The sequence below is a fragment of the Protopterus annectens genome, chromosome 1.part2 (assembly GCF_019279795.1).
Source record: "Protopterus annectens isolate FY-2018-M chromosome 1.part2, PAN1.0, whole genome shotgun sequence".
Classification (NCBI taxonomy): Eukaryota; Metazoa; Chordata; order Ceratodontiformes; family Protopteridae; genus Protopterus; species Protopterus annectens.
The window spans coordinates 834,007,308-834,027,869 of record NC_056727.1 but is presented as its reverse complement, the minus strand read 5'-3'; the positions used below and the strand labels follow the sequence as shown (position 1 = coordinate 834,027,869).

General features: G+C 43.5%; 1 protein-coding gene across 3 annotated transcripts in view; it reads right to left on the bottom strand.

The window, feature by feature from the left end:
* Window positions 1-20,562, bottom strand: part of RIOX1 (ribosomal oxygenase 1) — a 1,390,763-nt gene that overhangs the window by 75,078 nt on the left and 1,295,123 nt on the right. For all 3 annotated transcript variants that reach the window (XM_044059130.1, XM_044059139.1, XM_044059122.1), the window contains exon 13: window positions 7,442-7,541. In XM_044059130.1, coding sequence (XP_043915065.1) covers window positions 7,442-7,541 — 100 coding nt within the window. The remainder of the gene's footprint in view (window positions 1-7,441; window positions 7,542-20,562) is intronic.

The window sequence follows — 20,562 nt, the reverse complement described above, 5'->3', positions numbered from 1 at the left end:
TGGTAGAGGTATAAACTTTTTTACCCCATCTCTCCAGGGACCTAGCTTCCCTATCCGCTGGCAGTGGATTCTTGGCTGTGGAAGTAGCCACTCCCTTGGGGCCCTGTGAAATAGTTTCTAGATCCACAGAATGGGCCTTAAAGAGATGTTTGTGGGTGTCAGGGACCCTATAATATCTGTCTGGCTTGACAGGAGCAGGAGGGAGAGAATCAGGGTTAGCACTGGAGTCAGAGAAAACATCATCCAGGACATCCATAACTGGAGGGATAGCTAAAGGTCTGTGCTGGGGTAGCTTGAGGAAGGTACGTAGCCTTTTCCTGGAATCAGAAAATTCCTGACCCTGCCATTTAAAATGTTCCCTCATAGAGTGTAGGACTTCACCGAACGAAAAATCCTCTGGAGGAGAGGCAGAGGGAATTGATTCCTCAGCATCAGAGTCCTCATAGGCCTGGAAGGATTCTTCTTGCGTATCTGAATGCTCAGAATCCCCAGAGGCTTCATCTGAAGAGAGGTTGTCGGCCTGCTCAGTTCTGGGCCTTTTCTCTGCAGGCGGCTGAGAACCACTGTCTGGATGAGGTTGAGACCCCCTGATAAGAGAAATAAGATCTGCAGCAAGAGACATGATCTGTTTATCAGAAGAAGGGGCCTGGGCAGTAGGTTTAGGATGGGCCTTGGCCTGGCTGGCGGCCTTAGCACGTGCAAAGGCCTTGATGGACATGGATACAGGAGGCCTTAGCTGCCCCACGTGCAGGAGTAACCTTGTCCACAGGAATGGTGTCAGGTAGATCCAGAACTTCAGTTTCTGGAGGAAAATCAACAACCGGCACCGGTGTAGACACCGAGACCGAAGGACGTGTTAACGCTGTGTCGTCGGCCTGGAGTGGTTGAATTACTGCTTCCAAAGGGACCGAAGCACTCGCAGAGGGTTTAGGAGGAGTATCGGTGGAGAACGCGGGCCGAGGATGTTAGTCCCGGTCCTTTCGTTTTTTGGTAGATTGAGTTGTTGGTTGTTCCGACGGCATGATATAAGTGAAAGATTCGCCGAAAAAGTCTTCAGCAAACTCTGCCCGGCGCCTGAGAGTGCGCTTATTAAAGCAAGCACAGGCAGCACAGGCCGAGACATCATGGTCTGGGCCCAGGTAAGGGAGGCAATAAGAATGGAAGTCCTTATGAGGTATTTATTTACCACAAGACAAACAATTATTAACTTTCTCAATTTGTTCTGACATCGGCTGAGGCAAGAAAAAATGTTCTCCAACGGGGTACTTAGCTTTTAAATGACTTCGGTACTGAAAACACAGGAGCTGACCGACCGGCACTTGCGAACTGCTTCTGCTTCGGGCACCGCGTGGCAAGAAAGACTGGAGAAGATGGCGTCGGCCGATGCCTTTATACTCCAGCCGTTCTGACGTCGGAGAGGAGGCGACACCAGCCGACGCCGGACCCAGACTTTGGAATCCGGCCGACTGAGGGCTGCCTGAGGCAGGACAACCCATATGTTATGACTGCAGTTGCATTCTTGAAGGACATCATCTGTATTTACTATCAACTATGATGTTCGAACAGACGCCCACTGGATTAGCATTGATTAGTTGGGCGGCAGGGAGTATGGAATAGAGTTGATAGTTCGGTCCACCTTTTTGTCGGATTATGCCACTGGAGACTGGTATTACATCCAGTGTCATCTAGGTAGCCTGGTGAGTAGTTTAACAAATTTGTATACACAAGGGTGAGGGTTAGAGGGTATCAGTCTCCCAGATGTGGGTCCTATAGTTTGGAACAGGGTGGTGGTCAGAAGATACCAACTATACCACCGTGTCGGTAATATACACCTGTCATAGGGTAGTAGCATTAAGATAGGTTATAAACATGTTTAGAGAAACATCATTATAGAGTGCAGACTTGGGATATTGTTATGGAACACAGCCGTATCCTTTTTCAACGGAGGGTGTGAATTCGCTATACCGTAGTGCTGGTAATATATACCTGCCATAGAGCAACAGCATTAAGTTAGGCTACGCACATGTTTTGAGAAATATTATCATTTACTACAGATCAGGGATATTGCTGATACAGAATTCAGCTGTATCAATTTTTAAAGGAGAGCGTGAATTCGCTATACCGTAGTGCTGGTAATATATACCTGCCACAGAGCAGCAGCATTAAGTTAGGCTACGCACATGTTTTGAGAAATATTATCATTTACTACAGATTAGGGATATCTCTGATACAGAATTCAGCTGTATCAATTTTTAAAGGAGAGCGTGAATTCGCTTTCTAGTGAGAGGCTATCAATCTCCGTGGGGTATGACAACAACTGGTAGTGTGGTTTTTGCTTTTAATTTTATTTTTAGTTTCCCACTTGGCAGTGGGTGTTTTTTATAGTTATTAGAAATTAATTTAATTAGTTTTTATAGGCTATCCTGATTTCATAAGTGTGAATGTATACACTGTTTCTTAGTAACTTGTTTTCTCTACGTGAGATGTTTTCAAAGTTTGGTTTTGTATTGTTATTCCACAAGTACTCAGTTATTCATTGTATTTCTAGTACTTTTTCTAGTGCTGGGGCTTTAAACCTGAGGAGTTTCAAACGGTTTACTATTGAAATTGCGAACATCACTCGGTCGACAGTCGTATGGTCGAATACATAAGGTCGGAAACACAGATGTCAAAGACATTATAATCAATCGAGGAATGGTTTTAACATGGATCGAGGTAGGGAAGATGGTTGTAGTAGGGAATAATACTGTACACCTACCTCGACCCATGTTAAAACCGTTCCTCGATTGATTATAAAGTCTTCGACATCTGTGTTTCCGACCTTATACGTTCGACCATACGACAGTTGACCGAGTGATGTTCGCAATTTCAATAGTAAACCGTTTCAAACATGTGACGTGTTATTCTCAATCAGTGAATTATTTAAATATCTTGATGAAGGGGAGGCACTGTTTGCTTGTTTGTCCTTTCTGAAGAAGTCGGGCTGTGAGCGAACGAAAAATGTATGTTTTTAACGGCTTAAAATAAATTTGCATTTTTTCACTTTTATCGAGTTGGACATTATATCCAGAGTGGAATCGAGGCTCGGACTTTGGAGTGTCCTTTGGTTTTGTACAGCGTTTTCTATTTTTTTCAGGTTTATCATTTTCTGTTTAAGCAATCCAGTAATATGCTGCTGATACTTTAACATATGAAACTGGCAGTTAAAGGCCCTAATGGCCAAAGTTGCAGAAGTGTATACGTTCTTACCCCATCTATCCAGCGCCCTGGAGTCTCTATCACAGGGGGTAGGATTTTTGGCAGATGTAGCTTTAATGCTCCTGGGTCCCTGTGAAATGGTCTCAGGATCCGCAGAAGGATTTTTAAAAAGGAACTTGTGAGAGTCAGGGACCCTGTAATATTTATCAGGTTTTCTGGGAGCAGGAGGTAAAGAGTCAGGGGCCAAGCTAGATTCCGAAAAGGCATCATCAACAATGTCTAGTACAGGAGGTATGGCTAAAGGCCTGTGCTGGGGCAGGAGTAAGAAATCCCTAAGCCTCTTTTTAGAATCAGAGAAATCCTGACTTTCCTAATGAAAATGCTCCCTGAGAGTATGCAAGGTTTCAGCAAAAGAGAAATCCTTTGGGGAAGAAGCAGAGGGAATAGAGTCCTCAGCATCAGAATCCTCGTAGGTAGATTAGGGTAAATCCTGGTCATCAGAGGAAAGAGAAAATTCAGAATCCTGGTCAGAGGTATCATAAGCAAACTCAGTCCTAGGTCTCTTAGAGGGGGAAGGCTGGTTTCCCCTGATTAAAGTAATAAGGTCTTCAGCCATTCTAATCATTTGTTTTTTTAGGCATAGAGGCCTGACCATGTGGTCTGGGTGTCAGTTTTCTAGGCATGGTTCAAGTTTTAGGCCTTGAAGAAGATGGCGTCAGTTTAATACGCAAGTCAGTAGGCCTGAATATACCCTCAGAAGTCGTGCCTGCACAGCGGCTCCGGACCCATCCAAGTAGAGACATCTACAGGTTACACAATTGAAGCATCTCGCGGCATACCGGACTCCGAATGGGTCTCAGTAGAGGCCTGCGACTCTGAAGTAGCGGGTATCGGGGGCTGCAAAAGTGCCTCACTGAGTACCGGCGAACTGGCGACTGGCTTAGGAGAAGCTTCGTTGACAGCTTTGGACCTAGGCGGCCTGTCCCTGTCTTTAACTTTGCATATTTTTTCGGAATGTCAGTAGTCGGATGGCTTACTGAAGACATATCAGGATAATTGAACTGAGCACCAAAATATTTAGAAGTGAAAATATACCGACGAAGGATAGTTCGTGGTTTAAATAAGGCACAAAACCGATAGCGTGGTACGTCGTGGTCAGGGCCTAGGCAAGGAATACAAAACGAATGAAAATCTTTATGAGGTATTTGCTTTCCACAAGTAATGCAATTATTTACTTTTACTGACATTGGTTTAGAGCAAGAAAAAGTTTCCCCAACGGGGTATTTAGCTTTTAGTTGAAGACTTCGGTTCTGAAACTCGAAAACAAAAATTTCAGGAGTCGGCCGACCGGCACTTGCAAACTGCTTCTGCTTTGGGCACTGCACGGCAAGAAAGACTGATGTAATGGTGTCAGCTGCATGTTTTATACCCCTGACGACCAGACGTCACGGAAGAAGGAAAAGCAACTGACGCAGGACCCAAGGCTTTATTAATCAGGCCGACTGAGGGCTACTGCAAGCAGATAACCCAAATGTGATGACTACAACAGTGAAACACGAAGAACATTCTACATTCTTCAGACAGGGAATACCTGATATTGCCATGTCTGACAATAGTCCATAAGAAAAAAGATGAGAATTCAAAAGAGTTGTGTGGCAATGGGAATTTAAACAGAGAACGTTCAGCTCAGACTTTCCAAAATCTGAACATACAAGTGGAGAGAACTATGCAAACAGTGAAAATACCATGAAAAAGTGCTGTAACAAAAGACGTGAGGACTTCCATCTTGGAGTTCTTGAATACAAAAATACTCCAGTCTAGGGACTCCATCTCTCACCAGCTCAATTGTCAATGAGTAAAAGCAAGTTTTCTTTTACTTCAAAAGCAGACTTAATGCTTGAAAATGAACACAATGAAAAGGAAATGCTACATGGAAAATCTGCAGCGAGAAAGCTATTGCTCTGACAGATGTTGCAGACCATCGCATTTACAGGTTGATGAAAATAAGACCACAAAAAAGCCACAGGAAAATTTACACCCTGAAACTGAAATAGTTGGACAAGCAGCTGAAGCAAAATCAATATTGTTTGTGGGGAATATGGAAAGCTATACAGAAGAAACAGCATAAATGTGTACAAAAACAATATGCTGAAATACTAGGAAAAAAGAGCAATCAGGATCAATACATTTAGTGCTGTCACAAGAAAACAGAGACTATTAGAACTCAAAAAATCAAGAGTTGCAAACAGGGTACTTATAGTAACCATTAACAAGAATTGCCCTGTAAGGAAGATCAGATGCCAAGAGTAGACCACTCAAGAAATTAAAACAAAGTAATTTTGACTTCATTTGATTCAAAATCTTACAACACCTTCTGGCTTGTATAGCCAATGTGTTAGACATTGTTACAAGTTTTGAATAAAGTAAAGAGGACTTTGTCACCATATTTACTTGCATTACAATTAATTCATTGTTTTAACAAATTTTGTGGCATTAGTCCTTGGTAATTCAATGGATGGATTTATCAAATGATATTCCTTGCCTAATGACAAAATTACTAGGAAATCCAAATGCCACCAGTCCTTCTCATGTGAACCTAAGAAATAATGTACTTTTAGATAAATTAAGCCAATAAAGAGAAATACAACAGATTTAACATATGTACATCATATTCTCAACGTGTCTAATACTGAAGTGCAGAGTAAAATTAAACATCTTGAAAAGCTGTTGTATTGAACAAAATGTCCATTATGATATACAGACTTTGAAAAAAAATCACTCCAAGAGGGTTGGGGCCTTGAAACCATTCTCCAGTCCATTTAATGATACAGGTGAGTTTTGTTTGGAGTATAAAGATAAATGAATGCAGGCGGCTCACATATGTGCCACTGTATGGCTGAAAATACAAGCTGCCTGGGATGGAAGAAAACAAGAAACAATATCCTGTGACATAAATATAAAAGAAAGAAATGGCTTAAACAACATCTGTCCAGTGCACAGCTGTATACAGCCTGAAAATATGGCTTTTGATACGAATCACAAATTAACAGCAACCATTTTTTTTTTTTTTTTTTTTTTTACAGGTAAAGGACAATCTCTAAAAACGCTTGACACTTACACAAATTATACTAAACACAGAGACCTGCATTTAATATTAGTTTAATCTATACTCTTACCTGTGTATAAATACCTCTTTTTTGTCTATAAATATATCACATACAGTATGTAATACACAGAGTAAGTGGCTCATTATCTTACATTACAATGCTTGCTTACTTCGAACTTGTAATGCATAGAAGTAGAATTAACAATATTTGTTTTGGGAGAACTACTCTATGACAGTGGTCACCCAGTGATGTCAGCCTTAGCTCTGGATGACTGTCACTGCTGAGGTCACATCTTGATCCCATGTGCAAAGATGGGAAAACAGGTTGTGGAGGGGTGGATGGTTTAGGTAAAACTAGTTCTACATAAAAGCAGAAAGCTCAACATTAGCACTTTCCCCTCCTTTCATTACACAGTTCTACACTGATGTAAAAATATCAGTTTTTTGCACCTTCTTTTATCAATTTTTATGCATGCTGTTAATCTGGATGTGTTTATGTTCATACCTTTAAAAGTCTCTATATCTTAGTCTGTCAAATGTGGACATTTTAATCTGTCACATTTGTTTCATGTGCATATTTTTAAATGCCTGTTGCTTTATTCTATCAACTTTTTTTGAACACTATAACTTTTCTGCATTTGTTCATATTCATATCTTTACCTGTATGTAACTGCCTGGGTACTTGCATCATGGCTTTAGAGAGTCTTCGACCAGCCGAACTACCCAGCTAACAACGAAATATAAAACATGTAGACATTACAACTACTACCATGAGCAAAATTCACTTGTTTTAAACCGTGTGAATGTGTGCCCTCTAAAGGCTAAATAAAGATTAGTATAGGCTATGAAATCAAAAAAATGTCTGTGCATCTGCATACGGCCACAGCAACCTACAATTTTTGGATGATGACAAAGTATGCATTCCCAGGGTGATGGCCATGCATTAGCACTGCATGAAATAAGGTTGACACCAGACAAGTCAGAACGACACTGTGAAAAAAAGTAACAAACTAGCCCACAAATGCATTTAACTGTACAATTAACTTTGTAGGAGTCATGAATCCAGATGCCACACTTACTAGAAGAATGCAAATGAGCAAAAAAGAAAAAAGTGAAAACTGTGTTGTACTGTCTTACCTCTGAATCAATTTCTAAGAATTTTGGCTCGTCTTTGTGGTACACTCTAGAATTTTCAGCTGAATAGTAGAGCAGTAAACTGGGATCTCCACTACATAACCTGCAAAGAAAAACAAAATTTCAGAGCTCTCTATGGAATAAAAACAGTGAAAGAAAAAAACTGGAGTACATGCCACCTTTCCTTGAATCAATAAATAAATACTATAAAAGATTTCCACTCATATACATACTATATACAGCACACAAAATGAATGATACATTCTTGGAATGCACTGATTTTAAAACTATTGTGAAAAGGGTGAAACATAATAAGGGGAGAGTAACACACCCTTATTTAAAACACTGCCTTGTGGTCCTTTTACAAAAAAAGGCAAAAAATAGTTAATGCAAGCATTCAACCATTCATCATACAAGTTATCTTTGAGAATCCTATGCAATGGGCACTTTGGTGCAATCTTCTATTATCATTTCACAGTTTAAGGCTTTAAACTCTTTTCTGTGTTGTGTGCAAACTCTCTATGACCATTGCAATGTTCTTACAGTAGGGTTAAAATACATGGATACCCCTGAACTCCCCAACTTCTTGAACCTTGCAAGGAATTATGGCTGCAAGAACACACTAACTGAAAAAGTTACATAATTCTAAAATTGAAAATTTAACAGAAACTGGTCTTTGGGTCACAGTGTAGCAGTACAAGTGCCCACTTCAAGGACAGTGGAACAGAATAATGTAACTACTTCAGGGGGCACTTCAGGAGATGAAATATTATACAGCATTGGATCACATTCAACTGCAACTTACTATAACTGTACACTTGGGTAGCAAATCTCAAGCAGTGCTCCCCAAGGAGAAAATGTCCGCAAATGTGGTGGGAAGTCCCCAAAATGCAGAAATGAGACTTCAGGGCTTTCCCATAAAAATGTTCTTCACAATGGCTACTGCCATACTGGAAGTTTAAAATACATTGTTTGGCAGAGCCAAGTACCTTGCTTTCTTTATTTTTTAACAAGAAAGAATAGTTGTGTAAACTCTTACCATAACCATAGATGTCCTTCTCTTACATGTTCCAGTATTCTGTACTCTTATGCCTCTCTTGCTACCCGAATGTCTGGCCAGTTTTCAAAAGTTTTGTAGTCATTGCAAGGTGTGTGGGATGTCTGATGTGGCCAGATGAGCGTGGGCCATAAAGTGACTTCTGTACACACCAGACCTCAGACCTGAGCACCCCAGTTCCAGGACAAGCTGTTCCAGTCCTATGTCATCCACGAAGGGAGAGCTACATTAACAGGAGGGGCAAGAGGGAAGGAAAGGAATACTGCAACATGAAGAGATTTGATCTAACTTGTAAGGTTTAGTGACTGTGTAGACAGATGTCCAAGTGGCTGCCTCTAGAATGGTGGGGGTGTCCAAACCTTTGAAAAAGGCTCCTGAAGAGGCTATAGCCCTAGTGAAGTGTGCTTTAAGCCTGTAAACCAATGATTTCCCATGGTGTGTATAGCAGAAGGTAATAGCCCTGGAAATCCAGGTTGAGATTGTCTTTCTTGTAATTGCTTTCCCCAGAGCCTGGGGTGGAAGGAGACAAACAACTGATCAGACTTCCTGACAGACTTTGTCTTGTGCAGGTAGAACTTAAGCTGTCTGTGCACATCCAGGGAGAGTAAGACTCTCTCACTGTCACTTTGTGGGTGGGCAAAGAAGGTGGGGAGGTGGATAGCTTGGTTTAAGGAAAGCTCAATGACCACCTTGGGCATGAAGGATGGATTGGATTAAGGGTTACCCTGTATTTGTGGAGGATAAAAAGGGAGAAATGGCCATGTGAGCTTGTAACTCAGACACTCTTCTTGCTGAAGTTAAGGCCAAAAGGAGTACTGTTTTCCATGTGCAGAATTTCAGAGGAGCCTTGAATGCCGGTTCAAAGGAGGGGCGCTGTCAGCTTCTCCAAAACATAGTTCAGGTCTCAAGAAGGGGGAATAAGCTTCCAGGGGGGCCTAAGATATAGCACTCCTTTTAGGAACAACTTTGCAGGCAACCTGGAAGCCAGAGGGGGTTTCCCAGAGGCAAACAAGCTGAAATGGCAGACAAATAAGCCTTGATAGAGGAGTATGCTAATTCTGTCTGTAAAGGTTCACAAAGATAGGACAGTACTAAAGGGACCTCACTCTGTAATGGGTCCAATAGTCTCTAAAGACACCATATGGAGAATCTTTTCCACTTGGATACACAAGACCTCCTTGTATTAGGTTTCCTGGCCTCCTACAGGACTGGGAGCATGTCCTCACTGTATAGGTGTCTGTAAGGGATCAGAACTCTATCACCCACAGGGTGAGGTGTAGAGACTGCCAGTGGAGATGGATTAGAGATCCCTTGTCCTGTGTGAGAAAGTCCACTCTGTGGGATAACTTGTGGTGACTTCCCTTGGCTAAATGCAGGAGGAGAGGGAACCAGTAGAGGGCAGAGGGGGAGAGGGAGTCAATGAGAGTTTTTGCCCTAGAGGTATGGCTGAGAACTCCCTGCCTTTGGAGTGGAAGTGGTCCACTTTTTGGTTCTCTGCTGTCCCTGGGATAGGAGTCTGGGTGGTCTGTCCCTGTGGGGCTTACCCTGCCCCTGTCTGCTAGGTGCAGGAAAGGACCAGTGTTTTGAGGGAAAATTCCTTCTGAACCTAGGAGGTTGTACCTGAAGGAAATCTTTTACTGTTTGCATAGATTTTAAATTGTCTTCCATCTTTTTAAGTACCTCTTCTGCTTTTACTCCAAACAAGCGGTCCTTATTCAAAGGTGCATCAAGTAATTCAGATTTGACATGATCAGGGAGAGGTTGTTCCTTCAACCATGAATGTCTCCTAATGACAGATTCTGACACTGCTGCCCTGCTTGAGGCTTCTAGGGCGTCATATCCACAGTGTAATGAGTGTTTAGCTAGTTGACAAGTAGAGTGCAGTAAATCTGCAAACTCTTTCGAACTGGCAGTCAGGAAATGTTGAAATCTTTTGTTTTAATAGTTCCAAAGTCTGTTGCTGATATTTGAATGTGGAACTGACAGTTGAGTGCTCTGATAGCTAAGGTTCCAGAGGTGCATACTTTTTTACCCCATCTGTCCAGAGCTCTGGAGTCTTTGTCAGAAGGAATAGGATTCTTTGCAGAACTAGCCTTTGCTCCTTATGGTCCCTGTGTAATGACCTCTGGGTCTGCAGCAGGACTTTTGTACAGGTATTTGTGAGAATCCAGTACTCTGTAATACCTGTCAGGTTTTCTGGGAGCAGGTGGGAGGGCGTCAGGAGTTAAGCTGGATTCATGGAAGACATCATCAACCACCTCTAAGATTGGAAGGATGGCCAAGGGTCTGAGCTGGGGCAAGTCTAGAAACACTCTTAGTCTTTTCTTAGACTGAGGGAAGTCCTGATATTCCCAGTGGAAATGTTCCCAGAGGGTGTGAAGGGTTTCCCCAAAGGAAAGATCTTCTGGTGGGGAGGCAGAAGGAACTGATTCCTCTGCATCTGAAGCCTCATAAGCAGTCAGAAGTTGTTCCTCTTCAAAATCTGAATAATCAGACTCCTCAGAATCCTGTTCTGTCAGTATTTCAGGAGAAAGGTCTCTTTTCCTTTTAGAAAGTGTGGCCTGACTACCCCTGATAAGGGTGATAAGATCCTCCGCCATTTTAAGCATTTGAGCTTGGGGTGGTGGAGCAGGAGTAAAATGGTGGCTAGAGGTAGTTTTCCTAGGAGTGGACTTGCCTGTAGGCCTTAGAGTATCCATCGGTCTGAGAGAAATGGTAGTCGGAAAAGACATCAGTTTTTGTCTAGAGTCGGTAGTGTGAAAAACCTCCTCGGAAGCCAGTGCCTGCATCGCGGCTCCAGACCCAACCAAGGCAGAGACAACCAAAGGCTCGGAAGCTGAAGATTTCTGCAGCATACCGGACTCTGAAAGGGTCTCAGTAGAGGCCTGCGAAGGTATCAAATTGGGCATCAGGGCCTGCGAAGGCACCTCAGTGGATTCCAAAGAACTGACGACCTGCTTAGCGGTACAGTCGTCAGAAGGCTTAGCCTTGTGTGGTTTGTCTCTAACTTTATCCTTACGTTTTTTCGGAATGTCTACAGATTGCTGGCTAATGGACGCCATTTCGGAATGTGAAGATGGAAGGCGAAAATACATGGCTACAATAAGAGATCTACAACGAATGGTTCTCGCGTTAAAGAGGGCACAGAACCGGCAACAGGGGATGTCGTGGTCTGGGCCTAAACAAGTGACGCAGTGTGAATGGAAGTCTCGATGTGGTATTTGCTTTCCACAGGCGAGGCAATTGTTAACTTTTTCGTACATCGGTTAGTGCAAGAAAAAAGAATCCCCAACGGGGTACTTAGCTTTAGACATTTTCAGCTGTAATTCAAACTCTGGTAGCAACCAACTGGCACACTTTCGAACTGCTTCTGCTACAGACTCCACGGCAAGAAAGACTGGTGTAATTGCGTCGGCTGCCTTCCTTTACAGCACTGACGACCTCACATCAGGCAGCAAGTGACAGCAGCCGACGCAGAAAAACATTGACTCTGGTATCAGGGCCGGCTGAGGGCTACCACAGCAGGGATAATCCACAGATGATGACTGCAACAGTGAAACATGAAGAACATCCAGTGCTCTCTTGGTCAAAAGGGGGTCACCAACAAGATTTTTGGTCTATCTTGCTGAATCATCAGTAGGACTTTCTGAATAAAGGAGGGGGGGATCCATAGAGAAACATCCCCTTCCACGAAACTGAAAAGGTATCCAATCCCTCACCAGAGGGTTGGGCAGCCTGGTGCAGAAGGAAAGAAGGTGTCTATTCATGGGGATGGCAAACAGAGCTATTTCAGGTGTACCCCATCTGTGGACTAGATCCAAGAAAACATCCCCGTGGAGCATCCATTTGTGGGACTGTGACATGGACCTGCTTAAGGTGTCTGCCTGAGAGTTCTATTCTGAAAGGATGTTAACTGCCTGAAGTGTTATTCCCTGTTTTGTGGTCACCTCATACACTAGGAGAGCTACTTTACATAGCAAGTAAGATTTTGGTCTCCCCTGTTTGTTGACAGACCACAGAACTGTAGTATTGTCTGTGAATAGTTTTAGAAGGCCCTGTTTCAGTTTTGGCTGAAAAGCCTCATGATATATGTCCGAATCCTGCACCCTAGGATGACTAGGTCCTGTGGGAGGTTTAGGTTGGACTTGGGGTAGTTTATCTGGAACTCCAGTGTCTGCAGAAGGGAGAGGGTGGTCTGCAAGTGGAACAGGTGGGATTTATTTGCAATCCGCCTGGATGAGCAAGTCATCTAGGTAAGAGAAAATCTGGATCCCATGAGGCCTAAAGAAGGCTACCACTGGTGCCAGGCACTTGGGTAACACCCTTGGTGGTGTAGAGAGACCGACTGGCAAGGCCGATAATTGATAAACAGAAGAGGCCACAGAAAAACGTAGCTAGCTCCTGAATTTGGGGCTTATGGATATGTGAAGGTTGGCATCCTTGATGTCCAAGGTGGCCATGAACTCCTGAGGTACGATCAAAGGGAAGAGATTTTGAAAAGTGGGCATCCGGAAAGTGGGTACTTGCAGGAAAATATTTAGCTGGGAGAGAATCAAGATTGGTCTCCAGAGTCCATCTTTCCTGTGGACTAGAAAGAGTCTGGAATAGTAGCCTTTTCCCCTTTCTGTCAGTGGAACAGGCTGGATGGTGTCATGGGCCATCAGGTTGTCCAAAACTGTTGGAAAGAGAGGGACCTGCTCTTTGGGAGGCTGAGGGATACCCCTCCCTGATGGGGAAGTGATCCATGTCATAAAGTACCTGTTTTCTATTATGGATAAGACCCAACTATCTTGTAGTGATGCGTCTCTACGCCAGGAGACAGTGAGAGAACCTTAGGGATAGTGGGAAGGAGGGTACCTGCCCTATCTTGAAATTGAGGCTTCTGAGCTGAAGGTTGTGTTGAGGTCTTGTAACTCCTTCCCCTTTTGTTGCAAGGTCTTAAACAGCTCTGATACCTATGTGCCAAACAGAACTGAATAGTCTAAAAGTTTATCTAGGAACTTTGCTCTGATGTCATCATGAAGTGGCTGAAGTTGTAGCCAGGAATACCTTCTGAGTACAGAAGCTGATGCAGTAGACCTGGCTGAGGCCTCAGTAGCATCAAAGCTAAACCTAATGGAATGTCTAGTGACCTGGGAGGCCAAGCAGATGAGGCTGGATAGTTGAGCTTTGGCCGGGGAACCAGGGATGTCAGACAACTATTTTGTGACTTTTTCCAACAGAGCTAAGGCATACTTGGACATGTGGATCTGATAATTGGCTACCCTGAATGCCAGGGTAGAGGATGTGTAGACCTTTTTTCTCCAAACGTTCCACACCCTTGCTATCTTTGTCTATGGGGAGGAGGGAAGAGGAAAGGAGTTTGAAAACCTTGTCTGCAGAGACTGAGATTGTGCCAGGGTCAGCTGCAGGACATTTCACTAAGAATTTAGCTGTCTCAGGAACTTTGTAGAACATGTCACGCCTACGGGGAGCAAGGGGCTGAGAGTCTGGGTTCAAAGAAGCTGCACTGAAAGCATCAACGAATGCTGGCAGTACTGGGGGGGGGGGTAGTTGAAGGAGCACAGGACTCCATCCAAAGAAGTTCATAGTATCTTTTCTGTACCTCTGTCATCTCAGATGAATCCCATTTAAAGTGCTCCCTCATTTTAGTAATAGTCTCCCCAAAGGTAAGATCTTCTGCTGGGGAATCTGCTTCAGCAGATTCTTCCTCTGGGGAAGCATAGCCAAGATAGGAGGGAAGTTGGGAAACATAGGAGAGAGAATCCTCTGAGGAGGACTCAGAGGATTCCTCCTCTTCCACCTGAGAGAAGTCTAAGGCTTGGGGCCTAGGACTCAACACCGGGGGAAGGGATTGGTGAAGCTACTGAAGTGGTACGTCTTAAGGCCATGAAAGTGCTGAAAAGGCTTTGTAAGAAAACCTGCCAATCTGGTTGATTTTCCACAGTAGGAGAAGTGCGCTTCCTCTTTTACTGCCTTTTCAAGGAAGGCCTAACAGGCGTCTAGGCCAGAGAAGGCCTGGGGTTGGACGGCAGCATGGAAGTGGAGAGATCCGCCCAGTCAGCCGAAGCAAGCCTTGGTTCCTCCTCGGCATCGGAAGTCGACGCCTGCAGGGCCTCAGAGGACGTGCCCTCCGCATGAGGTTCTGCGGCTTCCACGGTGGTACCCACTGTACACATATCAGCAGTAACTGAACGTTCCTCCAGGCCGACGCTGGCCACAGGATGAACGTTGGGAGGTGGAAGTGCAGATATGGTTTCAGGCCTTAGGGTCTTGGCCTTTTTCTTGGGCAGCTCGGTGAGAAGATCAGACAACCCCTTCACACCTAACACTAACTGCTTGAGATACTGATGCTCTAGGTATATACTTAAGGTGTGGAGTCTGCTATGCAGAGTTTTTGGGACGAGGCCCTAGCAAATGGGCCAGGCATTATGGTCGTGAGATGGTCTTAAAATAAAGAAGCAAAACTCGTGGGTGTTTTTATGGGGAATCTGACACCCGAACTTGCGCTAACCCTTTATGGATGACGTGAACAAACACTAGCATGCAATGACTCAAAAACAAAGGGTCCCCAATGAGGGACTTATCTCAAAGATTCTTGATCCAATGACTGGGAGGGCAGGAACAGCGGGCGTTCAAACTGGCAGGTGTGTGCAGATGTTACTTTCATGGCCCACACTTGTCCGACCATGTCAGATGCCCCACGCACCTTGCAGAAATTACAAAACTTTTGAAGACTGGCCAGACATTTGGGTAGCAACAGGAGGAGACCCAAGAGTACAGAATACTGCAATATGTGAATAGAAGGACATACATCTTTATTGAATTATCACTTATGACACAGGCAATCATATATTTATATAAATGGAAAAAAAACATACTGACATATTTTCACTTGCAAACATTATACATCACATATAAATTTCTATATAATAATTGTCAATCAAACTTTACAAAGGTCATTCAATTGCCTTTCCTTAAACCTCAGTCCTCCTCTGCATGTGGTGTTCTCACTAGCTCATATGGTGCAGTGGTACATTGCTGTGACTGTAGTGTACAGGGTCCTGGGTTCAAGTCTTGGCAGTGACGACTTTTCACCAGAGCTCTGGATGATGGCAAGGTAGTTCATACAGCCTACCACGATCTGGCCAAGACCTTTGATACTATTCCAGACTCAGGAATTACAGATAAACTCACCAAACTAGGCATCAACCCCTATATCACTAGGTGGGTTGCAAACTGGCTCACATAGAACCCACAGTGTGAAAGTACTGGACTCCAAGTCAGACTGCCAACCAATCACAAGTGGTGTCCCACAGGGATTGGTCCTAGGTCCTCTCCTGTTTGGCATCAACTTCTCAGAAGTTCAAGCCAACACGGAGGGACTCTGGCTGACCAAGTCTGCAGACGACTGCAAGCTGGGAGCCATTATTAACATTTCAAGTGATGTAGACATCCTAGATAAAGGCCTCACTGAGACCAATGACTGGTGTCAAAACTATGGCCTTAAGTTCAATGCCAAAAAATATGTCATCATCTCCTTTAGGAAAAAATCAGTTCCCACCAATTACCACATCGATGGGAGCCCACTGAACACTGAAGGCGTTATAAGAGATCTGGGGACACAGGTTGACAGCAACCTCTCCTTTGACCACCACATTGCCACTGCGGTTATAAAGTCCTTCTATGTGGCACATTACCAAGAGTTTTGCATCCAGGAAGAAAGAGGTCATCATCTCCCTCTACTCTTCCCTCATTAGGCCAGTCATCAAGTATAATGCCCCATTTGGCATGTACCTCACTAGACACATGCAACAGCTGGAAAGGCCACAAACGTACCTCATGAAGAGGATCCTAGGCTCTAAACACATGTCCTACATGGAGAGACTCAAAAAATTCCAACTATTCTCGGTCTCATATCGTCTACTAAGAGGCGATCTCTGCTTGACTTACAAACCCATGTCTGACTCAGCTCTGTTAGAAATGCCACATCTAAAGAAATCTCAATCCTTCCACACCACACGGTCCAGAGACCTCAACCTCATTACCACAATCAACAGAACAAGCTGGAGAGACAGGTTCATAACCCAGAGACTGCCTATGCTCTGAAACAGACTTCCTATACATGTTAAGTAGAGCACCTCAATGGCCCTCTTCAAGAAAAATCTTGATGAGTGGATGGGAAATAAAGTTCACCCCAGGGATCACTCCAGTGGCTCTACATGATAGAGGCACTGGGAACTAATGTCGGGCGGCACAATGCCAGGGCACTTCCTAGGCATGTAAAGGCTCCATGGCCATTAGCCTAATACACACCTATGAACCTATGAACTATTCCCAATTTTTTTTTAAGTAATTTGCTCCCACCCTCTTCTAAAGATCACACTTTCAGTTCTTTTCTCTCTCTTATATATCCCGTACTTTTAGTATGGTTGGTTTACACTCAGATTTCCATTTTCTAGTATTTGCTTTTTAGATACCAGAATTAAACTCAGCAAGACCTTACTATGTCTAGGCAATTCTGATATTGTATCACAGCTCAAAAATTAATTTCCTCAGTTACACCTATTTGCGCCACCAACATTTCTGATACAATAGTCTGCAGAGAATTTTAAAGTCTGCCAGCTCATCACTCACCCAAAAAATATGTTCGCAATTACCTCTCTCTTCCTCATCACACATTCAACATTTGCAATCTACCTAGGGAGAAATTCTCTGGAGTCTGTTTGGGGTATAAAAATACATATGCAAACACTTCCAAGCAAAAATCCTAAATTGTCTAGTCTTTGTTGCATATTTGGGAGTCATACATATATCCTCCCATTTTTTCTTTATGAATTGCTTATCCAATCTTTCTTCCCAAGCCTTTCTGACCTCCTCTGATTGATCCCTATAGTTTCCAATATTTTATACGGCACACTAATTAAACCTTTTTTAACAACATCTTCTCTTCTAGACTCTACTAAAAACACTACCAATGCTGGTCTTTCACTTATGATCCCCTATTCTTTTCTCTATGCATATACCCTGATAACAATCCTTGATAGAGAAGGCAATTTCTAGCCTTCAGTCCAAATGAAATATTGGCCTCTTCCCATTCTATTACCTTTTCCGTTCTAATTATTTGTTCGCAATACCATATCCTTTGCCAGTTTTCTCCAGGAAATTCCAGCCCACTCTTGCCTATTTTCTGTACCCCCAATTGAAGTCATCCCTACTGGCACAATCTCCCTTCTCTGTTTCCGTGTTAACTTAGATCATAGAATACTTTCTGCTACTTTATAAATACAATATTCTGTATAGTTATTATTCTCCTCCTTAAAGACCTGCAACCAAAATCCCAATCTCTCCTTATTTTTTGAGCTTCCCTCATTCCATCATCCTTTTTCACTTCGAATTATAACTTTCTGCTTGTGCCATGTAAGGAAGCCTTAACTGTGTAGCTCTGAAATGCACCTTCAAATCAGGTATATGCAAACCACCTTGTTCTATTGCAAGGATCAAATTATCCCACTTGACTCTTGCCCTCTGCCCCTCTCAGATAAAATCCTTCTAATCTCTATTAGCTGCTATCCACATCATCTCTTCTGGTTGATAAAACTGTGCCTGACACAATCAGGCTTTTTTCAGTTATGTTAGGAACCTGGGATGCAACTCCCACACTTGTTCTGAGTTGATTCTAAATGACAAAAAATACACTGAACCCACAGTGCAAACTTCTCCACCCCCTCCCCCACAAAAGAGCAAGTATCTATCCCGGCAGAGGGCTGCCTCCCAAGCATCTCTGATGCTCAGGTGAAGGCTGCCCTCTCCAAAGCAAAAAACATTGCTTCCATGGGACCAGATGGCATCCCAGGTTGCGTCCTACATGAACTCCAAGAGGAACTAATCCCTCAAATAAAACAGCTATACAATCTCAGCCTCACTACAGGATATGTGCCCACAGAATGGCGTACAGCAACAGTGGTCCCACTCCACAAAGGTGGAGCATCTACGGACCCAGGAAACTATCGCCCCATAAGCCTGACTAGCTTAGTCTGCAAGGCTATGGAGAGGATCATCATGGAGCTCATAAACAAAGACATTGGGGACCTACAGACAGTCAAGGGCAGATCCTGCCTTTTGAACCTGGTTGACTTCTTCGAAACAGTCACCAAGGCCATAGATGAAGGGAAGGTAGTCCACACAGCCTATCTGGACCTTGCAAAGGCATATGACACAATACCCCACTCGGGCATCATAGATAAGCTATCCAGCTTAAATATAAACCCCTATGTCACAAGATGGGTCGCAAACTGGCTCAAAGACAGAACCCACAGAGTGAGAGTTGCTGGAGCCATGTCAGACTCGAAACCGGTCACAAGTGGTGTCCCATAGGGTTCTGTCCTGGGACCACTCTTGTTTGGTATATACTTTTCCGAAGTACAGGCAAACGTGGAAGGACTATGGCTCACCACGTTTGCAGATGACTGCAAACTGGGCGCCATAATCGACTCTCCAGCTGACACAAACATCCTTCAAAAAGGTCTCACAGAGACAGATAACTAGTGCCAGCGCCATGGTTTAAAGCTAAATGCCAAAAAAATGTATAGTCATACCCTTTGGCAAAAACAATGTGCCCACAAATTACCACATAGGCGGAAACCCATTAAGTACAGAGACAGTTATTAGGGACCTGGGGACCCAAGTTGATAGCAATCACTCCTTTGAAAACCACATTGCCAAAGTGGTTAGAAAGACCTTCTACATAGCCCACCTTATCACAAAGGGTTTCACATCTAGATCAAGAGAGGTAATCGTGCCCCTTTATTCATCCCTCATCAGGCCCATCATAGAATACAATGCCCCTTTTGGGATGTACCTTACCTGACACCTGCAGCAATTAGAGAGACCCCAAAAGTATCTCACCAAGAGGATCAAGGGTCTCAAACAGATGCCATATGCTGCTCAGTTAAAAAAACCCAAGCTCTACTCAGTTGCACACCGCCTAATTCGAGGCGATCTATGCCTGACATACAAAGCTATGTCAAATCCTGAATTAATGGACATGCTCCACCTCAGTAAATCTAAATCCCTTAGAGCCACACGCTCGAGGGACTTGAATCTCAGCACAGAAATAAATAGAACTTGCTGGAGGGACAGGTTCATAACCCAGAGGCTCCCTTCGCTCTGGAATAGAATTCCAGTTCATGTGAGGCAGAGCACCTCACTGAATCTCTTCAAGAAGAATCTCGATAGGTGGATGGGGGATCGTAGGTTTGTCCCAGGGATTACTCCCGTGTCACTATTAGACAGAGGCACAGTAAACTAAACCTTAAAAAGGGCACAGTATACTCAAATCAAGGGGTGTCGTCAGCCATACAGAATCGGGCTAGGCTTATAATTGCCCCAGGGCAGATAGCCTAGTATGAACCTATGAACCTATAAATCTAAAGGGACTACATTTATTTTTAATGATTGTATCTTGCTATCCATATTCATAAAACAGAGCTTCCAATTTCTCAGTTTTTTTATTTTCTGTTTTGTCTTTTCCCACATATAGTACAGTTGTGTACACTTACCATAAATGTAGATGTTCGAGTGTATTCACTGTTGCAGTCACTACATTTGAGTTATCTGCTTGCAGGTAGCTCTCAGTCAGCCTGATTATCAAAGTCTTGGGTCCTTGCTTTGGTTGCTGTCTCATCTTCCATGTTGTCAGGTAGTCAGGGGTATAAAGCATGCAGCCGACACCATTACATCAGTTTTTCTTGCCCCAGATGTAAGGTGCTCCCATAATGGGAAGCAATTATATACAAGGTTACACCTCCAACAAAAAGCAAATACACCAGAAAGCTTTAAGCATAGTAAACAAGAGTAGAGGTATAGTCAATAGAAGTCAGGGGGCTGGGAAGGAGGGTAAACAGGACTGCAACAGTGAATACACTCGAACATCTACAATTATGGTAAGTGTACACAACTGTACTATGTCTTCGTGTTTCACTGTTGCAGTCATTACATTTGGGAAGATTCCCAAAGCTAAGGAAGGGAGGAGGCAATCAGACAGCATTAGGACCAGCTATAAGGC